The sequence below is a fragment of the Lycium barbarum genome, chromosome 4 (assembly GCF_019175385.1).
Source record: "Lycium barbarum isolate Lr01 chromosome 4, ASM1917538v2, whole genome shotgun sequence".
In the NCBI taxonomy this organism is placed as follows: Eukaryota; Viridiplantae; Streptophyta; class Magnoliopsida; order Solanales; family Solanaceae; genus Lycium; species Lycium barbarum.
This window is the reverse complement of record NC_083340.1, coordinates 99,113,548-99,135,414: the sequence shown is the minus strand read 5'-3', so window position 1 is coordinate 99,135,414 and position 21,867 is coordinate 99,113,548. Positions and strand designations below refer to the sequence as shown.

The window sequence follows — 21,867 nt, the reverse complement described above, 5'->3', positions numbered from 1 at the left end:
AATATTCTTGTCTATTTTCAAAAAAATTAACTTTCAATGCTTAGGGTTTCCCATTTTGAGTAGTGAAAAACATCAATTAATGGCGGATGAAAGCACATCTAGTAGGGTTACAAGAGGTATCCCACATACTCTTCAAAATTTAGATTCCCCTTCTTTTGATTTGGGTATTTCTCAGCAACAACATGATGTTGATGCAGCTTCTGCTGAGAAATTTGTTGCTGAAAGGAGATCTAAGAAAATCCATGATCCTTCCAGAATCAGAATTCCTTCAACTGTTAATTTGGAAAAAAAAATGATGTTGATACTGCCACAAAGAGGAGAAAAACATCCGATGTTGCTTATAGTAGCAAAGGGAAGAATGTTGTAGAGACAGATGCCGGAGAACAACAATTAACTATGAACAAGCAGGTATTTTTTCATTTATTATATATATATATTTTTTGTGAATAAAATTATATTGTACATGTTGCCCAATTTCGGTTAATGATTGATGTATTTTTGACCGCTTCCGTAAGTATAGTTGCATGTATTGATTGATCTGAATATTTCATTAATAGAGGGGATAGAATTCGTATGTATTTTTTTATTGTTTGAATTAGTTTTGTATTTTTGTATTGTTTGAATTAGTTTTGTATTTTTGTATTGTATGAAGCATACATACAACTATGTCATGTATTTCACTAACCATTTTTGGTATCAAAATATAAAACTATGTATCATGTATTTGTAATTCCTCACATTTGTGTATTTTTTCAATTTAATAACAGGTGATGTATGTTTTAAAAAGCAGGCATGTGTAAATGTCAGTTCAGAAGGTGTATTTGTTCAACTTTTATCAGCTAAACATCTTTAATAATTGTGTTTTTGTTTCCATGTATTTATTGATCTGAACAATTCATACGGGATAGCATTCGTATTTATTTTTGTTGTGTTTTGAAAGAGTTTGTATATAAAACATACATACAACTGTGTCATGTATTTCACTAACCATTTTTGCTATCAAAATATCAAACTATGTATCATGTATTTGTAATTCCTCACATTTGTGCAATTTTCAAATTAATAACAGGTTATGTATGTTTTAAAAAGCAGGCATGTGTATGTGTCAGATAAAAGGTGTATTTGTTCAACTTTTGTCAGCTAAACATCTTAATGACTGTTTTTTGTTTGCATGTATTTAATTACTGTGATAGCACTCGTATGTATTTTTGTATCTCATGTGTTGCCATTATATTCAAACTTTCAGGCCTCCAAATTCCTGGTTAAACGTCCCCCCACTCAACCGATACGTTATGCTTCATATATGAACCATAACATTAAAGATGAGTTGAAGGAAAAACTGACAGATAGACAATTCAATCTATTTTCCAAAACTGTTTTTGGAAAATATATGCAGATGCAAGTTGACACCGAGGTGCAGGGTAAGTTATTTAGGTGTTTTATGGTTAGGGAGTTGAAGCGTAGTAATAGCGATGCGTTTGTTATCGATATTAACGGGACCGAATTGACATTCGGTCTTTTTGAATTTGCTTTAATTGCTGGTTTGAAGTGTTACGGGGATGAAGTTATTTTTGACGAGGGTTCTAACAGATTGTTGGATCAATATTTCGGTGGTTCTGGTAATAGTATTTTAAAGATGACTTTAAATAAGTGCTTTGAAGACAAGGATTGGGGGGTTGGTGATAACGCAGATGAAGATGCTGTAAAGATTGTTATCCTGTATTTCATTCATAATTACATACTTTCAAGTGAAAAGAGAAACGTCACAGTCCCAAGACATCATTTTGACTTGGTGGAGAGTGAACAGTACAATGAACATACTTGGGGTAAGGAAGCATTTGATGATTTGATTAAGAGTATTCACCACAAGATGGACAAGCCGAAGCAGTTTTATTGTCTACGGGGTTTCCCTTTTGCGATGCAAGTGTGGATATATGAGTGTTGCTCTAATGTTGACCCTAATTTAATGGTTAAAACCGGAAGCCGAATCCCAAGAATGTTTAATTGGAGAACAGTGAACCCAAAGCCATCTGTTAACTACTTGATGTTGGGCATGTTTAAGGACGGTGAGGTAAAATACTTACATTAAATATATGCTTACCAACTAGTTTTTACATGTGCATTTTGCGTAATTTTTGCTGCTGTGTATTTGTAAAATACAGATGGGTTTTTTTCCAGCAATATAGGTCTGCTATGTATTTGTAAAATACACAGAGGTTCTGAACTGACAGTTCACAATATATTATGTGCAGGACATTAGTTGTAAATTCAACAACATTGTTCCGACCATATCAGAGGTTGAGAAGCTTGGTCTGCGTGCATATCTGGTCAACAGACGTGCACCACCACCCCAAACACACCAAGAGGAGGAAAATGAATATGCTGATTTTACCACAACACCTCCCCATGTTGCCGCTGCCAAGAAAACTCAAAAGAACGATGCTTCAAAATCTCCACCGCACAAGAAGCCCAGGAAGATGTCGACGGCAGCATTGCTTGTTCAGAAGTCACCAATAACTATCCCAAAAAAACCTACAGTTGGACAATCATCTAAAAAATCTGCTTCGGTGGTAGATAAGCCAGTTCAATCAAAGGAAAAAGAAAAAGCTGCTCCAAGTGTCCACCGCGTTCCTGTTGACGACGTATCCACCAGCAAATCAGTTGACCTCACAAGTTTGAGGCATGAACTTAATCAATTTAAGCAGGAAGTAAGTTTTCTAATTTTATTTTGATATTCATCAAACTACAAGCAAATGAGGATTTTTACGATGAATTTGTTGTTTTTACCATTTAGGTGCTTGCTGAATTCAAGGTTGTTTTTACTGAGCTCAAGGATCTTCTCAAAACTATTGATAAAAATTTCAAAAAGGTTTTGGAACATGTCAAAGGGAAACAAAACTCAGAAAAGGTAAAAAAATCAATAAATACATATTCAAACGATTGCCTTCAGTGTGAAGTAGGAAGCATATGTATCTAACAAATACATATTTTTTTTAGGATGATGACAGTGAAACTCATGTTCCTTTACATGATGGCAACATACATCAACAAGCTGATGATTACATGGACCATGGTGACGATATTCACATGGAGACTGATACGGGTGATGTGCATCCAACAGAGGTATATATATATATATATATATATATATATATATATATATTTTTTTTAATGTATTTATCATTTTTTAATCATTTTTATATGTTATTTTTTAATAAAAGATAATTGTCACACCCCGACCTTACTAGGGTGTGATGGGCACCCGACCCCATATACGGAGCCGAGCGAACCCGCTGACTCATATTACATACTTAACCTCTTTAGACTCGTACATCAACAAGAAATAAAATATAGCTAAACCTTCAGATTTTTTTTTTCTTTTCTTTGTACTCAATTCAAACAAAAACTGTAATCATATGAAACTTATATCATAACACAAATGACACATCGGCTGGTATAGCCACTTCAGAACTGACAACTAACACCCACGACTCTGTCTGCAAAGTCTCTAACATCAGTCCAGAAATCCTAGCATACAAGCTCGAACTCGGCAACACTCCAGGAGCAAGTGGAGCTTGCCAACTTCGCTGGAATATCCTCTAGAATAACTTCAGCTCATCTGGGTGTACCTGCGCGGCATGAAACGCAGCCCCCGAAGAAAAGGGGTCAGTACGAGTAATGTACTGAGTATGCAAGACATGAATACTAACATAATAAAGGGATGTACAGTATGAATAATGACGGAATAGACATATAGAGCTTATCCTGGGATAGAAGTAACTTGTATATATGAATGCCTTTTAGGCGGATGCTATGCATGCTTGGTCTCTTTTTCAGAAAACGGTACTTCTTATTCACATATATAGAAAACAGAACATTTCAGTAAACGGTATCCTTTATTCACATTTTACAGACGCCGAGTACATCGGCTCTCCCGCCCCTTCCCCAACGGTGTCCCAACATATCATATCATATCATACATATCATACAACACATATACAGACGCCGTGTCCGGCTCTCCCATGTCCCGCGTCCGGGATGAAATCCAGCTGAATCAGGTGGTAATATAACAGTTGCCCTTTCCCTTTTCCCCATATACATATACATATACATATTCATATACATATCATATACATATACATATATCATATAAACAGCATGCATGAGAGCCCAAAGAAAGTCATATACCCATCGAAGTGACGTAAGGTCGGTAACCTCCGATTACATTATGGAATAACCATGGTCACTTTGTCTCACCTTGAAGGAACAATTCTCATAAGGTGAGACTATCAAGGAAGAATAGCATTGAGAGGACATAAAGTAAAATAATCATCCCATAGGGCATCAATTCATACGCTTTGAAACCTTTAAGAAATAATTGTCGTTCATTAATAAAACTGAGAAGTCAAGAAAATAGCCCCACATTCTTGTATCGTCATTGAAACGTAAACTTGGAACCTTTCAAACATAGAATCATCATCATATCCATCATAGGAAAACGCTCTCATTCTTAGCATTCATTGTCATCATGATCAAACATGTCCATCATCGTTATCATAAAGCAGTACAAAATCGTAAACCTCCGTTTTGGAAAAATATAGACATTTTGGAAAACATTAACGATTTTTGGAAAGGTAATCATGCCTTGTAATTATAAATGTCCAACGTTTGAACACAAAGAGGATTGTGGAAACGTTCATGGAATTAAAGTCGTAGGAATCATGCCTTTGAAAGAAAGGGACGAGCCTTAACATACCTGTTCCGCCTCTTATTAGCTACGCTTATTTGTCCGAGCTCGTAAGTCTACATTTAAGATAATTCACACTAATGTTAGCCCCTTCAATGCACATTTATACCATATTCCAAATTATACTATTTTATATTCTACCAAAAATCGGGCAGCATCTCCCCTCTTTATATGCCTAGCCCGAATTTTCAATTCAGCAACCAACAACACAACAACAACACCAACATCAATAATATCAATTTCCATATCAACATATCTCATAAAACAGCCCACACGCTGTTTTCCAATTTTCTACAGCTAATTAACTCGGTATACAATCATTTAATCACGCTTTCTTCGTAAATAAACCGGTATTTGCACAAATAGAAAGAGATGCATACCTTTCTCCCTTTAATACTGCTTAATCTCCACCTTTTCACGCTAACTTTTGGCCACCACACGCCCGTCATATGATTCTGCAGCGAAAACTATACGGTATCTAGACCGGAATTGGGAGATTATACCTGATCCGGGCTAAAATTTGATGTTGTAGGGTTGTGGAAGGTTTTTTTTTCCAGAATTTTGGGGGTCTTTGGGCGTTTTTGGATGAAGAATGGAGGTTAAGCCCTCCTTAAATAGAGTTCCAGAAGCTGCCCAGACCGACATAAAATTTGGTCAGCGCGTTCGCGCCACCTACAGGCGCGTTCGCGCTGAGTTGGCCAGTTGCCTCTTGCGCGTTCGCGCTGGCTTAATTTTCTGCCTGCGCGTTCGTTAAGTAAAAAGGGCATAACTCTCAATCCCGATATCGTATGAGGGCCCACGACCTATGGTTGGAAAGATAATTCAATTATCTACAACTTTTGTTTCTGGACATTTTCCCAAATTCCAAACTTATAATGCCGTTATTGCCCCTCCAAGTCGGATCACCCAAAAACGTTTTCTTAAATTGTCCTTTTGGAGGGCCTACACTTATTTTTAGCTTATGGGTCCTTCTTAGGACTTGCTCAACTTTCCATATACTACTCATATGTCTCTTCATACGTCCTTTATGAAACCCCGACGTGTGGGCCCCACTTGGCGATGAGAATTTCCCGTTAAGAACTATGTGAACCGATTCACTCCATATGGTCTCCAAATATCATATATAGGTTATTATTACACTCTTATAGTATAACCTTCATCCCGAACCTGGTCCGCAGATTTTTGTTCAGCGCGTTCACGCTGTTCTGGCCCTTGGTCTTTCTCAATATTTTTCCATACTAATAAACAACTTGTACATTAAAATAATTTTGGAGATAGTCTTGCCCTTAACTTCTCGCATTTATCTTGAATTATCTGAACGTACAAAGTACGGGCTATAACATTCTCCCCCCCTTTAGAACATTCGTCCTCGAATGTTCAACTGGCCTCACGGGGTGTCATAATGCTTCGGGAGGGTCCCCTTTTTAGTTGTCCCTTTTTTCATGACCATTCTTTATCCTTTACCCTATTCCCCTTATAATCGAACTTCTGGGTCTTTACTTGACTCCTCGTGCTGTGTCATGGGTTATCCACTACGCCAACTTATTATCCTTGTCCTTCCCAAGTCACCCCTTCTGTGTTATTGTCTCGCCACCACATCTTAATAGAAGCCATGTCTTTGGCACGCAATCTTCACTTGACAATCCAATATGGCCACAGGCTGTTTCTTGCTCTTATTTTCCTACAGTATTGCAGTCTCGCTTACTATTCTATAAGTATCCATCGGCCTTTGGTGTGTTTTTTTCCCCTGTTTGTTTATGTCTTTGTCACTATCCCTTTTAATCTTTCATTCCATATGTTTATCCAAAAATGTAACCATTTATCATCCTTCGCAGTCCAGTTACCCTTATCGTCAATTCGTTTCTACTTCTTTCATGTATTCTCCTGATATGCCGATATGTTTTGAACTCTGACCTCGAGCTAATAAATTTCCTCCTTTGGACTTGAAGCCTGAAAGTGTTGCGATTCTCTCCCGTTTATAAAGGGCTCCTTATACGCCAACATTCCTTTTGTGAAGTCTTCGTTTATATCTTACTCCTCGTCCTTCTTTCCAACTCTGTGCATATCATATCGAAAACTTCTTATCATAAGCTTTCCTTTCATTTTCTGTCTATATCATCATTTTGTTCACATTTCCATACTCTTCCCTCCACTATTAATCCTTCACCCATTTAACTCACATACTCGTAGTTCTCCTCTAATTACACGTTTGTGTTGCAGTCGTGCGTCCATATTTTTCGAACGTCCCACTACTTTTGCTCGTAGCACATAATCCTTACAGTTTGCACTCTCTCTATCCTCGCTCATCGAACCTCACACATTCCTCTTTTGTTTCATATTACCACACTTTATCCTCTTCACATGCCTACTTTGAGTTCTTGCCCGAATAGTCTCGTGCTTTGCTGGTAGTTTCTCTCGGGAGCTTCACTTACTGAGGCATCTTACGTTTCACCTTTTTCCGACATTTTGATTTTTCTTGCCTTCCACTTTGTCACTGGAACTTCGGTACCCTTACTTGGTTAATGCTTTCTTTACCGTAGCGCCAGTTTCTGGAACTCACATATCCACCGATACAATCATATGTGGGATATCCCACACATTCCTATATATATACATATTTACTATCAACTAGTCCACAAAATACGTCCAACCACTATTCAAGCCTATCCTAATTTCAAAGTTGTGATGCACTTTCTGTCTCTTCACCGATCTAGTTTGCCTCGTCCTACGCGTCTTCCTATGGTCTCCAACCATCCCGTATATCCTAGTTTTCCTTAGACTACCCTAGCTTTTCATTTGTCTCTTATGTCGTAATCTATAAAATTTCTTGCCAACTTCCCAGGGGGTCGCCCACCATAGGATTGCTTCCACCTGAGCACGCTTAACCCAAAAACTTCACTGGAATTCGATGTCTTAATGCTGATATTTTTGCGTCCGCTTCCTCACATGACCTTTATTACATGTTCTGGAGCAAGTCGAAGTCTTACAGCTTCCGTGGCATTTTCGTAACACGTCATTTTCCTTACAATTACTATGTTGCCCTTTTCAATTCCCAACGTTCACCTTTCACTTTCATATTTAATTACCTCCCGTCCAGGATCCCCAGAGTCCCGATGGCAGCGATCGCACTTTCATCGTCATGCCAAATCCATAACCTTTCTGGGACAACACATCTTACTTATTACCTATTTACAGTATTTCCTCTCCACGTTTCCTTCTGTTAAGCGTGTCTCACTAAATGGCCTGACTTCTGAACTACTTTGGCAGAATTCCCTTTACAACCCTTACTATTCAAAGCCTGTACACCACAAATATCAACAATGTTTTACAGAACATACGGTTACACGACATATTCCAGTCATCCAGGACTTTTATATATATATCGTATCATATCTTACCATATCTATCATGTCGTATCATGTCACAGCCACCCAGGGCTCCCAATTTCAAGTAACAGAACAAACGTATCCAGACTTACCTCTCTGTCTTCCCATATCATCCCGCACCTCCTTACGTCGTATGTAGGGCTTATATAAGGAACTCCACTTTCTTATGACTTGAATTTATTGCACGATCTAAGACAGAAAGAAGGTCAACAGTCCCTAGATGCCCCGCAGCTTCCTGTTTATAAATGTGTCCGGCTTCACACCCATAAACAGGACTCTACTGGACACGACTTTGCAGACAACCCTTAGACCGACCCGACTCTTATACCACTTTGTCACGCCCCGACCTTACTAGGGTGTGATGGGCACCCGACCCCATATACGGAGCCGAGCGAACCCGCTGACTCATATTACATACTTAACCTCTTTAGACTCGTACATCAACAAGAAATAAAATATAGCTAAACCTTCAGATTTTTTTTTTCTATTCTTTGTACTCAATTCAAACAAAAACTGTAATCATATGAAACTTATATCATAACACAAATGACACATCGGCTGGTATAGCCACTTCAGAACTGACAACCAACACCCACGACTCTGTCTGCAAAGTCTCTAACATCAGTCCAGAAATCCTAGCATACAAGCTCGGACTCGGCAACACTCCAGGAGCAAGTGGAGCTTGCCAACTTCGCTGGAATATCCTCTAGAATAACTTCAGCTCATCTGGGTGTACCTGCGCGGCATGAAACACATCCCCCGAAGAAAAGGGGTCAGTACGAGTAATGTACTGAGTATGCAAGACATGAATACTAACATAATAAAGGGATGTACAGTATGAATAATGACGGAATAGACATATAGAGCTTATCCTGGGATAGAAGTAACCTGTATATATGAATGCCTTTTAGGCGGATGCTATGCATGCTTGGTCTCTTTTTCAGAAAACGGTACTTCTTATTCACATATATAGAAAACAGAACATTTCAGAAAACAGTATCCTTTATTCACATTTTACAGACGCCGAGTACATCGGCTCTCCCGCCCCCTCCCCAACGGTGTCCCAACATATCATATCATATCATACATATCATACAACACATATACAGACGTCGTGTCCGGCTCTCCCATGTCCCACGTCCGGGATGAAATCCAGCTGAATCAGGTGGTAATATAACAGTTGCCCTTTCCCTTTTCCCCATATACATATACATATACATATTCATATACATATCATATACATAGACATATATCATATAAACAGCATGCATGAGAGCCCAAAGAAAGTCATATACCCATCGGAGTGACGTATGGTCGGTAACCTCCGAATACATTATGGAATAACCATGGTCACTTTGTCTCACCTTGAAGGAACAATTCTCATAAGGTGAGACTATCAAGGAAAAATAGCATTGAGAGGACATAAAGTAAAATAATCATCCCATAGGGCATCAATTCATACGCTTTGAAACCTTTAAGAAATAATTGTCGTTCATTAATAAAACTGAGAAGTCAAGAAAATAGACCCACATTCTTGTATCGTCATTGAAACGTAAACTTGGAACCTTTCAAACATAGAATCATCATCATATCCATCATAGGAAAACGCTCTCATTCTTAGCATTCATTGTCATCATGATCAAACATGTCCATCATCGTTATCATAAAGCAGTACAAAATCGTAAACCTCCGTTTTGAAAAAATATAGACATTTTGGAAAACATTAACGATTTTTGGAAAGGTAATCATGCCTTGTAATTATAAATGTCCAACGTTTGAACACAAAGAGGATTGTGGAAACGTTCATGGAATTAAAGTCGTAGGAATCATGCCTTTGAAAGAAAGGGACGAGCCTTAACATACTTGCTCCGCCTCTTATTAGCTACGCTTATTTGTCCGAGCTCGTAAGTCTACATTTAAGATAATTCACACTAATGTTAGCCCCTTCAATGCACATTTATACCATATTCCAAATTATACTATTTTATATTCTACCAAAAATCGGGCAGCATCTCCCCTGTTTATATGCCTAGCCCGAATTTTCAATTCAGCAACCAACAACACAACAACAACACCAACATCAATAATATCAATTTCCATATCAACATATCTCATAAAACAGCCCACACACTTTTTTCCAATTTTCCACAGCTAATTAACTCGGTATACAATCATTTAATCACGCTTTCTTCGTAAATAAACCGGTATTTGCACAAATAGAAAGAGATTCATACCTTTCTCCCTTTAATACTGCTTAATCTCCACCTTTTCACGCTAACTTTTGGCCACCACACGCCCGTCATATGATTCTGCAGCGAAAACTATACGGTATCTAGACCGGAATTGGGAGATTATACCTGATCCGGGCTAAAATTTGATGTTGTAGGGTTGTGGAAGGTTTTTTTTCAGAATTTTGGGGGTCTTTGGGCGTTTTTGGATGAAGAATGGAGGTTAAGCCCTCCTTAAATAGAGTTCCAGAAGCTGCCCAGACCGACATAAAATTTGGTCAGCGCGTTCGCGCTGAGTTGGCCAGTGGCCTCTTGCGCGTTCGCGCCCAGATGGGCCGCGATCGCGCTGGCTTAATTTTCTGCCTGCGCGTTCGTTCAGTAAATGGGGCATAACGCTCAATCCCGATATAGTATGAGGGCCCACGACCTATGGTTGGAAAGATAATTCAATTATCTACAACTTTTGTTTCTGGACAGTTTCCCAAATTCCAAACTTATAATGCCATTATTGCCCCTCCAAGTCGGATCACCCAAAAACGTTTTCTTAAATTGTCCTTTTGGAGGGCCTACACTTATTTTTAGCTTATGGGTCCATCTTAGGACTTGCTCAACTTTCCATATACTATTCATATGTCTCTTCATACGTCCTTTATGAAACCCCGACGTGTGGGCCCCACTTGGCGATGAGAATTTCCCGTTAAGAACTATGTGAACCGATTCACTCCATATGGTCTCCAAATATCATATATAGGTTATTATTACACTCTTATAGTATAACCTTCATCCCGAACCTGGTCCGCAGATTTTTGTTCAGCGCGTTCGCGCTGTTCTGGCCCTTGGTCTTTCTCAATATTTTTCCATACTAATAAACAACTTGTACATTAAAATAATTTTGGAGATAGTCTTGCCCTTAACTTCTCGCATTTATCTTGAATTATCCGAACGTACAAAGTACGGGCTATAACAATAATGCAGACATGATGAAACATTGGGATCTATTGGACTTTATAATATTATGTATTTGTTATTGATATGGAAAACAGTAGTGTCATGTATTTTTTTTGTGTACTGTTTTGTATGACAGCATGATTGTTCACTGTTTTCCTTATGTATTTGTTTACTGCTTTTGGACATCATCAACAAATACTTCTATGTATTTATGTTTTTAATATTGTTTTTTTATCTATTACATTCATTTATTTTATATACTTTGGCCTGTGTTTTTTCATAAGGAGAAGGGTCTTGCACCGGATATTCAAGTCGGTATTGGCAATGATAGCGGCGATACTCTGAAAGCTTCAACCGAAGAGATTGCGGAAGGAGGTGATCATGCAGGAGAACCGAAGACTTCGGTTGAACGTCCGGTGGATCCAACAGAGGTATTTTTTTATTCATTTCTATATCTTATTTTAAAAAAAAATATAATTCCGGTATGCTGAAAATTTCGGAACTACTGGCATTTAAAATATTATGTATTTGATATTAATATGACAAAGAGTAGTGTCATGTATTTTTTTGTGTACTATTTGTTTCACACCATGACTGTTCACCGTTTCTTTATGTATTTGTTTACTTCTTTTGGACATCATCAACAAATACTTTCTCATGTATTTATGTATTTTATATAGTTCTTTATCTATTAAATTTATGTATTTTTATAGACTTTTGGCCTGTGTTTTTTTTAAGGAAAAGGGTATTGCACCGGATATTCAAGTTGATATTGGCAATGAGAGCGGCGATACGATGGAAGCTTCAACCGAAGACATTCCAGAAGGAGGTGATCTTTCAGGGGAACCGAAGACTTCGGTTGAACGTTCGGGGAAACATACTATGGAAGAGCAAAAATGTTCTGATGATTCAAATAATTCTGAGGTTCGATAACAACGAATTCTGATTCACCCATTTTTTCGGTTTTAAAATGTATCATACAAGTGATTGAATAATGTTTCTTTTTTGTATTTTTTTTGTGTAGATGATCGCACAGGTGCTAGCAAATATAGCAGAATCAGAAATGACCAACGAACAAGTTCACGCAGAAAAAACCGAGGAAAACACCAGCTCAACTGTCTTAGAGGAACCCCAGGCAGCAGTTTGTAACGCGCAACCGTTGTCTCAGTGGTTGTTGCCTGATGAGTATTTACCAAGCCAAATCCCAAGGAAAGAAATCATGTTACATCCATTGTTGACACCTAATTTTGGCTCGCCGTGCTTAAAATTAACGTTTTAGAGCGCGAAATACATTTTTTTACACATTTTTACATTTTTTTAACAATTTATTGATGATTATCCTTATTTTAGGAATTTTATCAGTTTATTGTCATTTTTCAAGAATCATTATTTTTGCACATGTACAGCGTAATACTACCATTTTGTGCAATTAATAATTGTTTTCTTTATTTTATAGAAGTACATTTTTTATATCTTATACATTAATATTTACATTTTATACTTACATTATTATTTAACTATATTTTAGTATAGTCCGTCAGTGCAGAGAAAACCGGAGCAATTAATTTTTAAACACAGAGCAAGAATTCGATCAAGTTAAGGTCTCGTCACCTTTTAAAAAGTTGACATTTGAGGTGATGGGTTGAGTTCTTGATCCATTGGTTAATGTATCTTTACTCATTAGTTAAAAGAGGTAAAGGGGACAAGGGGGTGCATTCTTTTATTCTTTGGACAAAATAAGGAGCCATTTTGTATTATAAAGGAAAAGGGAGGGGTTAATTTTAGTACACAATCTTCAATACACACACACTTTTAATTTTCAGAGTTTGCTTCTCCTTCTCTCTTGTAACAAAACCCCAAACATTTCTCTTCCCTCCCCCCACTTCCAACAGCCGCCGCCACCACGCCGGAGCTCGGAGCTCCGGCGACGCACCAAATCACCCCCACACGCCGACAAGCTTCCACACCTCCACCACTTCGTCCCAATCTTCTCCCACTACGTCATCCCTCTCTCTGGACATTAACGCCGCCACCACGCCGCCCTTCCCCATTTTTCCCTTTCGACCACCACCCTTACTGCCACCGCCTTTACCATCAACAACCACAAAACCAACCCTTTTTACTCCATCCTCACACACCCTGTTTTATTCGCTGCTCCGGCGAGGAGCTTCTAGCTCCGGTGAACCGGAGCAGCCAGCAACCTAACGACACCACCAGTCGCTGCTACACCTCATTCCTTTCTCCTCGTATTTTCATTTTTGTGTTTATGATTTTTGAAAGTTTCCACCGGAAAACGTGCAACTCCGATCAGAATCAATACATGACCGAGGACTGCTGTTCGTTCCATGAATTTTGTATATATGTGTTTGTGTTTTTATGTCGTTTTTTTTTCTCCACTGATTTACATGAAAAATGATATGGCTGGCCATAAACTCAGATCTGATCGGAAATGCCATCAACAACAATATACTGAGCTTTGTTTGTCTTCTTGACTGATTTTGTCCGTTCCGTTCTATTTTAATCGTTAATGTTTCGTCTTGCTATTTTTTATGATTTATGATCGAAGTTCTATTTTTCCGACGTCGCTCCGGCGTTCGTCGTTGAAGCGACGCCGCCACTGTTCTGCCTCTGTTTTACCATGTTGATGGCTTTGTGAGATGTATATATTATTGTTTTGCTCAAGGCTACCACTTCTACTCAGTTTTTGACCAGTTTCTTTGTGTTATTTTGGGTTTCCAGTGGCCGTTTGGATTTGTTTCGGGCATTGGTTTGCTGCTCCGTTTTGATATTGTATTTGCTGCTCCATTTTTCTATTGTTCTCGCTGCCTTGGACTGTTTTGCTCCTCTTTTTTTCTTTTTCGTTGGTACTTTTAACTGATATAGACCAATTACTACATTGGAATGGCCGATGAAGAAATTTCCGTCGATTTCCAAGGCCTCCCATGTACAAAAGACGGGTTTTTTATTTTTTATTTTAAGTTTATTCATTATTTCTTTAATTCATTCGATAGTTATTTATTCTCTTACTAACACTTTTACTAAGTGTTTATACAGGTATCCGGAGATACATCCCGAAGACGACATTCAGAAGGAATCCGAAGACTTCATCAAATTACTGTTTGTATTTACTTTCCACATTTTTTTTATAACTGTACAAAACATAAACTCATAGTATAGTGGAAATCTTATTTTTGGAATGACGGGTTGATATATTTATTTACCTGTCGCCTTGTTTGTTAAACTTAAAATTGTCATTCGCTTTAGGCAAAACTTAGGCCGTCAATTCTTTCATAACTAGATTAAATTGACTTGGTATAAATACTTTGTTAAATAAATTCACATTTTTGACAATTAGGCAAAAATACTAATTCATCCTTTATTTTATATTCTTTATACACTCTTAATACAACTTATATTTTATATTGTTTCGTGTACACTAATACATTTTTTAATTAAGTTAAATTCACATTTTGACGCTAGGCAAATATTAAGTCATCCATTTACAAATCTTTTATTTTTTAGAGGCGTTACACATTTTCACTCATTTTTTATCCACAATTTCTTATACTTATTTTTTACCAATACTTTTTACAATTATTTTGTTCCTTATTCTTTTGATAGGATATTCATTAAACAAACACTCTTTTTAACTAAACGGTAGAAACAAGTCAAATAAACTTCACTTTTCTGAATAATTTCGTTATATAAAATCTTTACACCAATGAATATTCGTAAATTATTTTTACATTCTTTATGCACTAATATACCTAGTTATACAATTCTTTATACATTTTAGGTTTGACGTACACTCTTTTACACTTGAAATATGTTCTTTATATGTTTAATATACATACATTCTTTTAATATACATAGACGCACATTCTTTATATCCTTGATATATTTATTTTACATAGTCTTACATTTTTTTTATATATTCTTTATATAGTTATACATTCTTTACACTAACATATATATATACACTCTTTGTACTAACAGATACACTTTTATACTTACGAGGTACATTCTCTTTATACTCTTTTATATATTCTTTTTTTACTATACATTCGTTATGAATACTTGATATAAATACATTTTTTATACACTGTATATACTTATTATATTATCACCTAGTGTAGCTTTTCATGAAGTCATAACATTTTGAAAACAGGTAATAATAATGATAAACAGATAGATAATCCCCCTCTAGTGTTCAGTTAAACTAAGTTTAAGGACTGTCTTCGGACAGGCTCTGAGGGATGCTTAATACCTTCCCCTCGGGGTAAATAAAACCCTTATCTAGAATCTCATAGGTTTCGTGGACTAAAAATGGAGTAGACACACAAATACATATAGGTTTCCTGATTTTCCTAAAAAATAAGGTGGCGACTCTAACCCTTTTAAAACCAGTTAGAAGAACCGTGAAGTTGCAAACTATATTGGACCCGTTCAAAATAGGGCGTAACATCCATCAGTCACACGAGCTACACGACCCAGTAAATACAAGTCTTCACCGTTTGTGACAGATTTTGGTATATATCTACTTTTTAATTTACTTGTTTGTTTTTTTAATACGCAACTGTTAATGTTTAAAGACCAAATACACAGGTAGTAGTTCGGGCAAGAATCATGTACATGGGTTTGATAAAAAATATCCATTCCATATAGATCCCATTACTGGTCCACTTGATGTACAGATGGTGGATGAATACCGTACTTGGCTCCGAAACGGTCTGCTTATGAGGCACGATAGCAAGTATGTGTTTTTCTCCCAATTTTACACATAGTGATTCTGCATGATTTTTGTGAATAAGTTGATGTATTTGGTTTTTTTGTTGCCGCAGAAAGAACAACGAAGACCATTACAAAAAAAAATGGCAGTTTTTGACAATGGAGTCAAATTCAATTTTGGCATCACAACTGTCAATGATAAGAACTAGTTTTACCTATTATCGATGGATGGTCAGCTTTGGAATGACGAGGTGATTTTTATCAGCAATGATATGCCTATCAACTAGTTGTTTTACAAGTGCACTTTGTGTATTTTAGCTGCTGTGTATTTGTAAAATACAGAGATGGATGTATTTCAGTACATTCGGTCTGCTGTGTTTTTGTAAAATACAGAGAGGTTCTGAAATCCACATTTTTGCTACTACAAAGTTTTTTATGTATTTGACTGTGATCTAATTTATGTATTTTTTAACAATTCCAGCACATTGACGTCATTTTCTATTACTTTCGGAAGAAAGGAAAGTACGATAAAAGGAACAATTTCAGCTTCACCACTGTTGACTGCCTATTCAAGCAGAGAATTGATGTGGTCCACCACGCATATCGCAATGTTGAAACACAGACAAATGTGGCAAATGAAGAGCAAGTATTGATTGAGTATGTTAAGGGCCACAGGCTTATTGCCAATGTCGCGTGGCATACCGTTGACAACGTGCTAATACCGGTGAATATACAAGAAGAAAATCATTGGTTATTGGTACTCCTTTCATTCAAGGATAGGTATTTTTAATGATGAATTAAATATTTATCATTAGTTTTTCATTCATTAATTGGCCGTTGAATTCTTTTTTTTTTAAATGTATAGGCTTCTGTATGTTTACAACTCGTATCAATCAGCCGGGCACAATGCAGTTGTTGGGAATGAAATAAAAAAAGCTTGCCACACTGCTGCCACATTTCCTACATCTGGCTGGATTCTATGTAAATCAAAAAAGCATAGATTTGGTGAAAGACCCAGCATATGCGGATAAGGGACAGATCGATATCCTTGAAGTTGTCTATGTTGATAATCTTCCGCATTAAACTGCTGGTAGCATGTAAGTTGTAGACATACATTTTTAAAAATATCATAGAGTATCAAATACATGATATATCATATCAATTTATTATTCTTCAAAAATACATGAGTTGTTTGAACTTGAGATACCTTGTTTAGAACTAGAAACATATATTTTCTAATACAAGTTCTTATCTTTTTTTTTTTTTTTTTTTAGGGACTGTGGTGTTTTTGTGGCAGCGTATGCCGAGTATTTGACATCGGGTGAAAGGATTCCAGATGTCATTGATGCACACATGCAGCGTATGAGATACGGTGCACTCTTATGGGACTACGCTGAAGGCAAGGTTGCTGACAATGCAGAGAGTGATAATGAAGTTCCACCAAGACCGATTACGCCAGCAATCGATTACGACACTGTAGATGCAATTGATGTTTGATAAATACTATTCGTGCATTCGATGTTTTTTGTCCTTTTTTTCATTACAGCAAACAATCTGATGCTTTTAGATGTATTTTGACTTATGTTGGATAATTATCATTTAACCAAAGAAATCTCAGTGATTTTATGTTCCATCTGTTTGATGTACTTAGTTCCATATATTGTCAAATAAATCTGAAGTTTCGAAAAAATACAGTAAAATGCGACATCATGAATCCACAAATACATTTATTAACCAGGTTCACAAAATATGTATTTTTAATTCCCCCAGGTTCACAAAATATGTATGTTTTAGATATATTTTAGGTAATAAACACATCTTGTGTATTTGATATGGCCAGCACAACTATATGATTTCAATAAAAAAAAATTAATTCAAATAAACCATCTTCATCAGTTTCGGAAACAATACGTACGTTTTTATACCACATATGCTGTGCTACGAGGTTGAATAGACAACACCATTTTCATACCGGAACATGGTTTGCCTTTTTTTTTTGTGTTAAAAATACATGAACATTACCGTGTAATTTCAGACACCGGGATCACAAAAACCATGTATGTTCTATTACAGTTTATACAAGTTTTCAGAAGGCCAATAAATACATAATTTTAAGTTGACATTACCAGCACAACTACGATCCTCCAATCCAAAAAAATTCGAAAATAAAAACAATTTTATCATTTTTACAGATATAATATGTATGTTATTTTACCAAGTACGCATTATTTTTTGATGTTGAAAAAAACGCCATACGTATCGTGAAAAAAAATTCAATTAAGATCATTTTGAATGGGACATTCATTTCATTGCAAAAATTTCTATAATACTACAACAAGTGTCAATGGAAGTTTTTGACACGTGTTCAAATACTTAAATAACCAATCTATCTTCGGTAAAAAAATTAAATGGATAGGAACACAAGAAAAATTCACTTCCTCAGAGGTTCAAAACTACATGAACGTCTGTTGTGCCCAACTTGTCCACAAGTACTGCAAGCATGTCTGCCCTTTCCAAACAACAATTCACTTAAAGGCTTATCACGCCTCTTCTTTGGCCTACCAGGCGGTCTCTTGTATCTTGGGGGCAAAACCACATCCTCCAAGATGTGGTTGGGAATGTTCCATTCAGGCTCGTCGGGTAGAGGATCCACAGGTACATCATATGTCTTCAACACGGTCGCCGGTTTGAACAAATCAGAGCAATAATCCTCAGCAACCAGATTTTTCTTTTTAATGACAGCCCATGCATGCGGGCAGGGGATTTCATCTAGTTGAAACATACGAAAACTGCAAGTTTTTCTATTCAAATTAAGAATGAATCGTCGTCCTCCATCATGTACTGTGTACACGAATTCTGTTGACGGTTCTACCTGAAAAAATAAATATTACATGTATTTGTTATTGAAACAATCAGAATTTTAAAATAAATGAACAAATCATTAAACAAATACATATCAATTTTCAAAGGTAGTCATATAATTTACATTAACACTAACTGTTCATGGATACCAAATACACAAATGTATAATGTGTAGAAACACCAGATTAGTACAAGTACAAGTTTGTCAAATAAATTATAACACGCATTAAAATGAAACATACCGTCATTCATAGACATAGATACTCGTTGATTGATAGCATTTTCTGAAACTTTTTACCGAGTGTAGTGAACGTGTATGTTCCATTTCTCCGGTTATTGTAATTCCATCTCCCAAACATCCTTCTAACTTCTTCGAGAAAGTCATATATAGGCAGTTCTCTAGCTGCTAGAAGATGTCGGTTAATGCACTCTGCTATGTTAGAAGTCATTGTCCACCGTCGGTTAACAGATGCATACAATCTAGCCCACTTTTCTCTACCAGCCGATTCCAAATACTCTGCCACGCGCATATCTACCTTTTGAACCTTTCCCATTAACTCATCGAAATCATCCTGCGTGTATGCCTTTGCCATGGAATAAAAAACAAGACTCAGCACATCATGGCTCTTCTTGTATTTTTTACATACATTACCCCACAAATGCCAAATACATGCATAATGTGCAACTTCTGGATAAATTCGACAAACAGCCTTGTTTATACTTTCATGCCTATCTGATACGATACACATATTCTCTCGGATTCCATATGATTCTCTGAAACGCTCAAAAAATCACGTCCATGATCTGTCATTCTCAGAATCAATCACACCATATGCTAAGGGAAGTATGTTTCCTGGAGATACAGTTAAGAAGAAAAAAAAAATAATATAATACATTTTGTATTTGTCCAAAACATATAAAATATATATTGAGGTAATAATTTAATATGTATTTTTTTGACATACCTGCACCGTCTAATGTGCTTGCCGAGACAAATGTTCCATTGTATGGTGTTTTTAAGTGGCTTCCATCAACCACCACAATTGGCCGACAATAATCAAAGCCTTTGATAAATGCATATAGTGCTATAAAAACATACATAAATTCATTTTCGCGGGTTTTACGCATTCTGATATGTGAACCCGGGTAAGTCTTATCCAAAATGTATAGATATCCAGGTAGTCTTTTATAAGAATCAGCCGGTTCACCCATTAAATCGTTCATCGCCCTTTCTTTGGCCCGCCAAGCAACCATGTACGACACATCCATTCCGAAATCATTTTTGACGTCCTCCGCAATGTCTTTAGGCGTATATTTCCTCTTATGATTTGATATTTTTGGTTTGACAATCCCACTTATCAACCGACTTGTAGCTTGGCATTGGGAATAAACCTTTTCCTTCAATGGACATGTATGTTTGTCTTGAAACTCTCTAACTCTAAACATTCCTGACTTACCGACACTTGACGCCCTGAATTTCCAATCACACTCTCCTGATACGCACACAAGAGTGTAGCTACAACAAAAAAACAAGAGAAATAAATAAATAAACAGATTAATGTAAAATGCATCAGTAATGTATTTATTCTTGTTTCATTAATACAAAGGACAGATGAGTAACTTTACCATATGTAAATAAGTTAATCAAATGCAAACCAGACCAAATACATTATTTATGAATACAAATACATACAAATCAGTATTGATTCTACTTTATAATAAACATACACATGCTGAGAAATACTTCCACTCGTACAAATTAACAAACATACACTATCACGGTTCAAATACATAACAACACACAGTTGCAAATACATAAACAAATGCACATTTAGTACCTTATTGCATTGCTCCTTTTTGTCTGATAGTTGAACCTATTCGTAATTGCATAATTCACCATCACAGATTTTAATGTATCTTTATCCTTGTATACTTGATCGACGACAACTACTTTTTGGTTCTTGTCATCAATAACCATACCCTTGTTGTTTTCGAATAACAAATCAGCCTTTCCACAACTTGATGATGCAAAATCATGGGAACCAACTGTTTGATTCGTGTATCCGATTTGCAAATAATCACCTTCAACACAACTCTCATCCGATATACATATCTCCATGCTTCTATCCGTTGTAATGATACATAATGGGTACATTGGTAATGCTTTGTTCTCTTTCTTCAGTTCCACATACACCTTAACACCCATGTCATTGTGAATTTCCATTGGAATATAATCACCTTCAACCATGTATTTTATGCTTATGTTTTTCATTTTCGTGTCCAAATTCAATTGTGTTGCAATTGTTTGTAACAATTCCTCATACGTCGAATACTCCTTGAAAGTCACAACATCGATTTTGTAATTGACGTATTTATTCTCGTCGTTCCAAATACCAGAGTGTCTAATCAACGATGAAATATTGACCATTTTATAAAAAAAAAATTCCTTGAATCACTGTGTCAACATAAAACCTGTAATTGTATGCCCTACATAAGATTCACGTTCAAATTTAAATAATTTATACAAATTAGAATTACTCACTAATAATTCTAATATAACATACACATATTGAATTACACTCCAGAATACATAGTTTAGCATAAACTGATATGAAAAATAGTTGACAAATACATAATTTATATAGTTCAGAAATACATAGTTTAAACAGTGCATAAATACATAGTTTGGATATTATAAAAATACATAGTAAACATAGTTCAGTTTACATTGTACAGAAATACATGGTTTAGATATTGAATTATAGTTCAGAAATACATAGTTTAGAATGATGAACAAAAAATATATGAACTGGATCTTCGGAAAGTTATTGATGAACACTTCGAAAAGTTATTGGAACGTGTAAAAGAGAAAACATATTGGAATATAACATACATGTATTTTGACACTTCAGAAATACTTAGTTTTAGCATAAATTGCTACAAATATGAAAATTAGTTCAGAAAAACA

General features: G+C 36.3%; 3 protein-coding genes across 3 annotated transcripts; 1 reads left to right on the top strand and 2 right to left on the bottom strand.

Annotated features, from left to right (window-relative positions):
* Positions 1–79: 79 nt before the first annotated feature.
* Positions 80–17,534, top strand: LOC132637619 (uncharacterized). Its single transcript, XM_060354681.1, has 12 exons — positions 80–274; positions 1,247–2,071; positions 2,253–2,708; positions 2,795–2,908; positions 2,998–3,123; positions 11,594–11,740; positions 12,048–12,233; positions 12,334–12,494; positions 16,151–16,288; positions 16,380–16,434; positions 16,519–16,817; positions 17,312–17,534. The coding sequence occupies exons 1-12, from the start codon at positions 80–82 to the stop codon at positions 17,532–17,534; spliced, it is 2,925 nt and encodes a 974-aa protein (XP_060210664.1).
* Positions 17,535–18,468: 934 nt separating this feature from the next.
* On the bottom strand, positions 18,469–19,492 carry LOC132637618 (uncharacterized). The gene is made up of 2 exons (XM_060354680.1): positions 19,268–19,492; positions 18,469–18,909 (listed from the first exon to the last, which is right to left on the bottom strand). The coding sequence occupies exons 1-2, from the start codon at positions 19,490–19,492 to the stop codon at positions 18,469–18,471; spliced, it is 666 nt and encodes a 221-aa protein (XP_060210663.1).
* A 198-nt stretch (positions 19,493–19,690) lies between these two features.
* On the bottom strand, positions 19,691–21,327 carry LOC132637617 (uncharacterized). The gene is made up of 3 exons (XM_060354679.1): positions 20,738–21,327; positions 19,865–20,415; positions 19,691–19,752 (listed from the first exon to the last, which is right to left on the bottom strand). The coding sequence occupies exons 1-3, from the start codon at positions 21,325–21,327 to the stop codon at positions 19,691–19,693; spliced, it is 1,203 nt and encodes a 400-aa protein (XP_060210662.1).
* Positions 21,328–21,867: the final 540 nt, after the last annotated feature.

Bases quoted from the DNA above. Each gene is read 5' to 3' on its own strand.
- LOC132637619 (XM_060354681.1), top strand. From the start codon at position 80: ATGGCGGATGAAAGCACATCTAGTAGGGTTACAAGAGGTATCCCACAT. The intron at 275-1,246 runs GTTAATTTGGAA...TCAAACTTTCAG, and splicing joins GAATCAGAATTCCTTCAACT to GCCTCCAAATTCCTGGTTAA. The intron at 11,741-12,047 runs GTATTTTTTTAT...GTTTTTTTTAAG, and splicing joins GTCCGGTGGATCCAACAGAG to GAAAAGGGTATTGCACCGGA.
- LOC132637618 (XM_060354680.1), bottom strand. From the start codon at position 19,492: ATGGCAAAGGCATACACGCAGGATGATTTCGATGAGTTAATGGGAAAG. The intron at 18,910-19,267 runs GTTAGAAGGATG...TTATTTTTTCAG, and splicing joins TATATGACTTTCTCGAAGAA to GTAGAACCGTCAACAGAATT.
- LOC132637617 (XM_060354679.1), bottom strand. From the start codon at position 21,327: ATGGTCAATATTTCATCGTTGATTAGACACTCTGGTATTTGGAACGAC. The intron at 20,416-20,737 runs GTACTAAATGTG...TTTTTGTTGTAG, and splicing joins AAAAGGAGCAATGCAATAAG to CTACACTCTTGTGTGCGTAT. The intron at 19,753-19,864 runs GTATGTCAAAAA...CTGTATCTCCAG, and splicing joins AAGCACATTAGACGGTGCAG to GAAACATACTTCCCTTAGCA.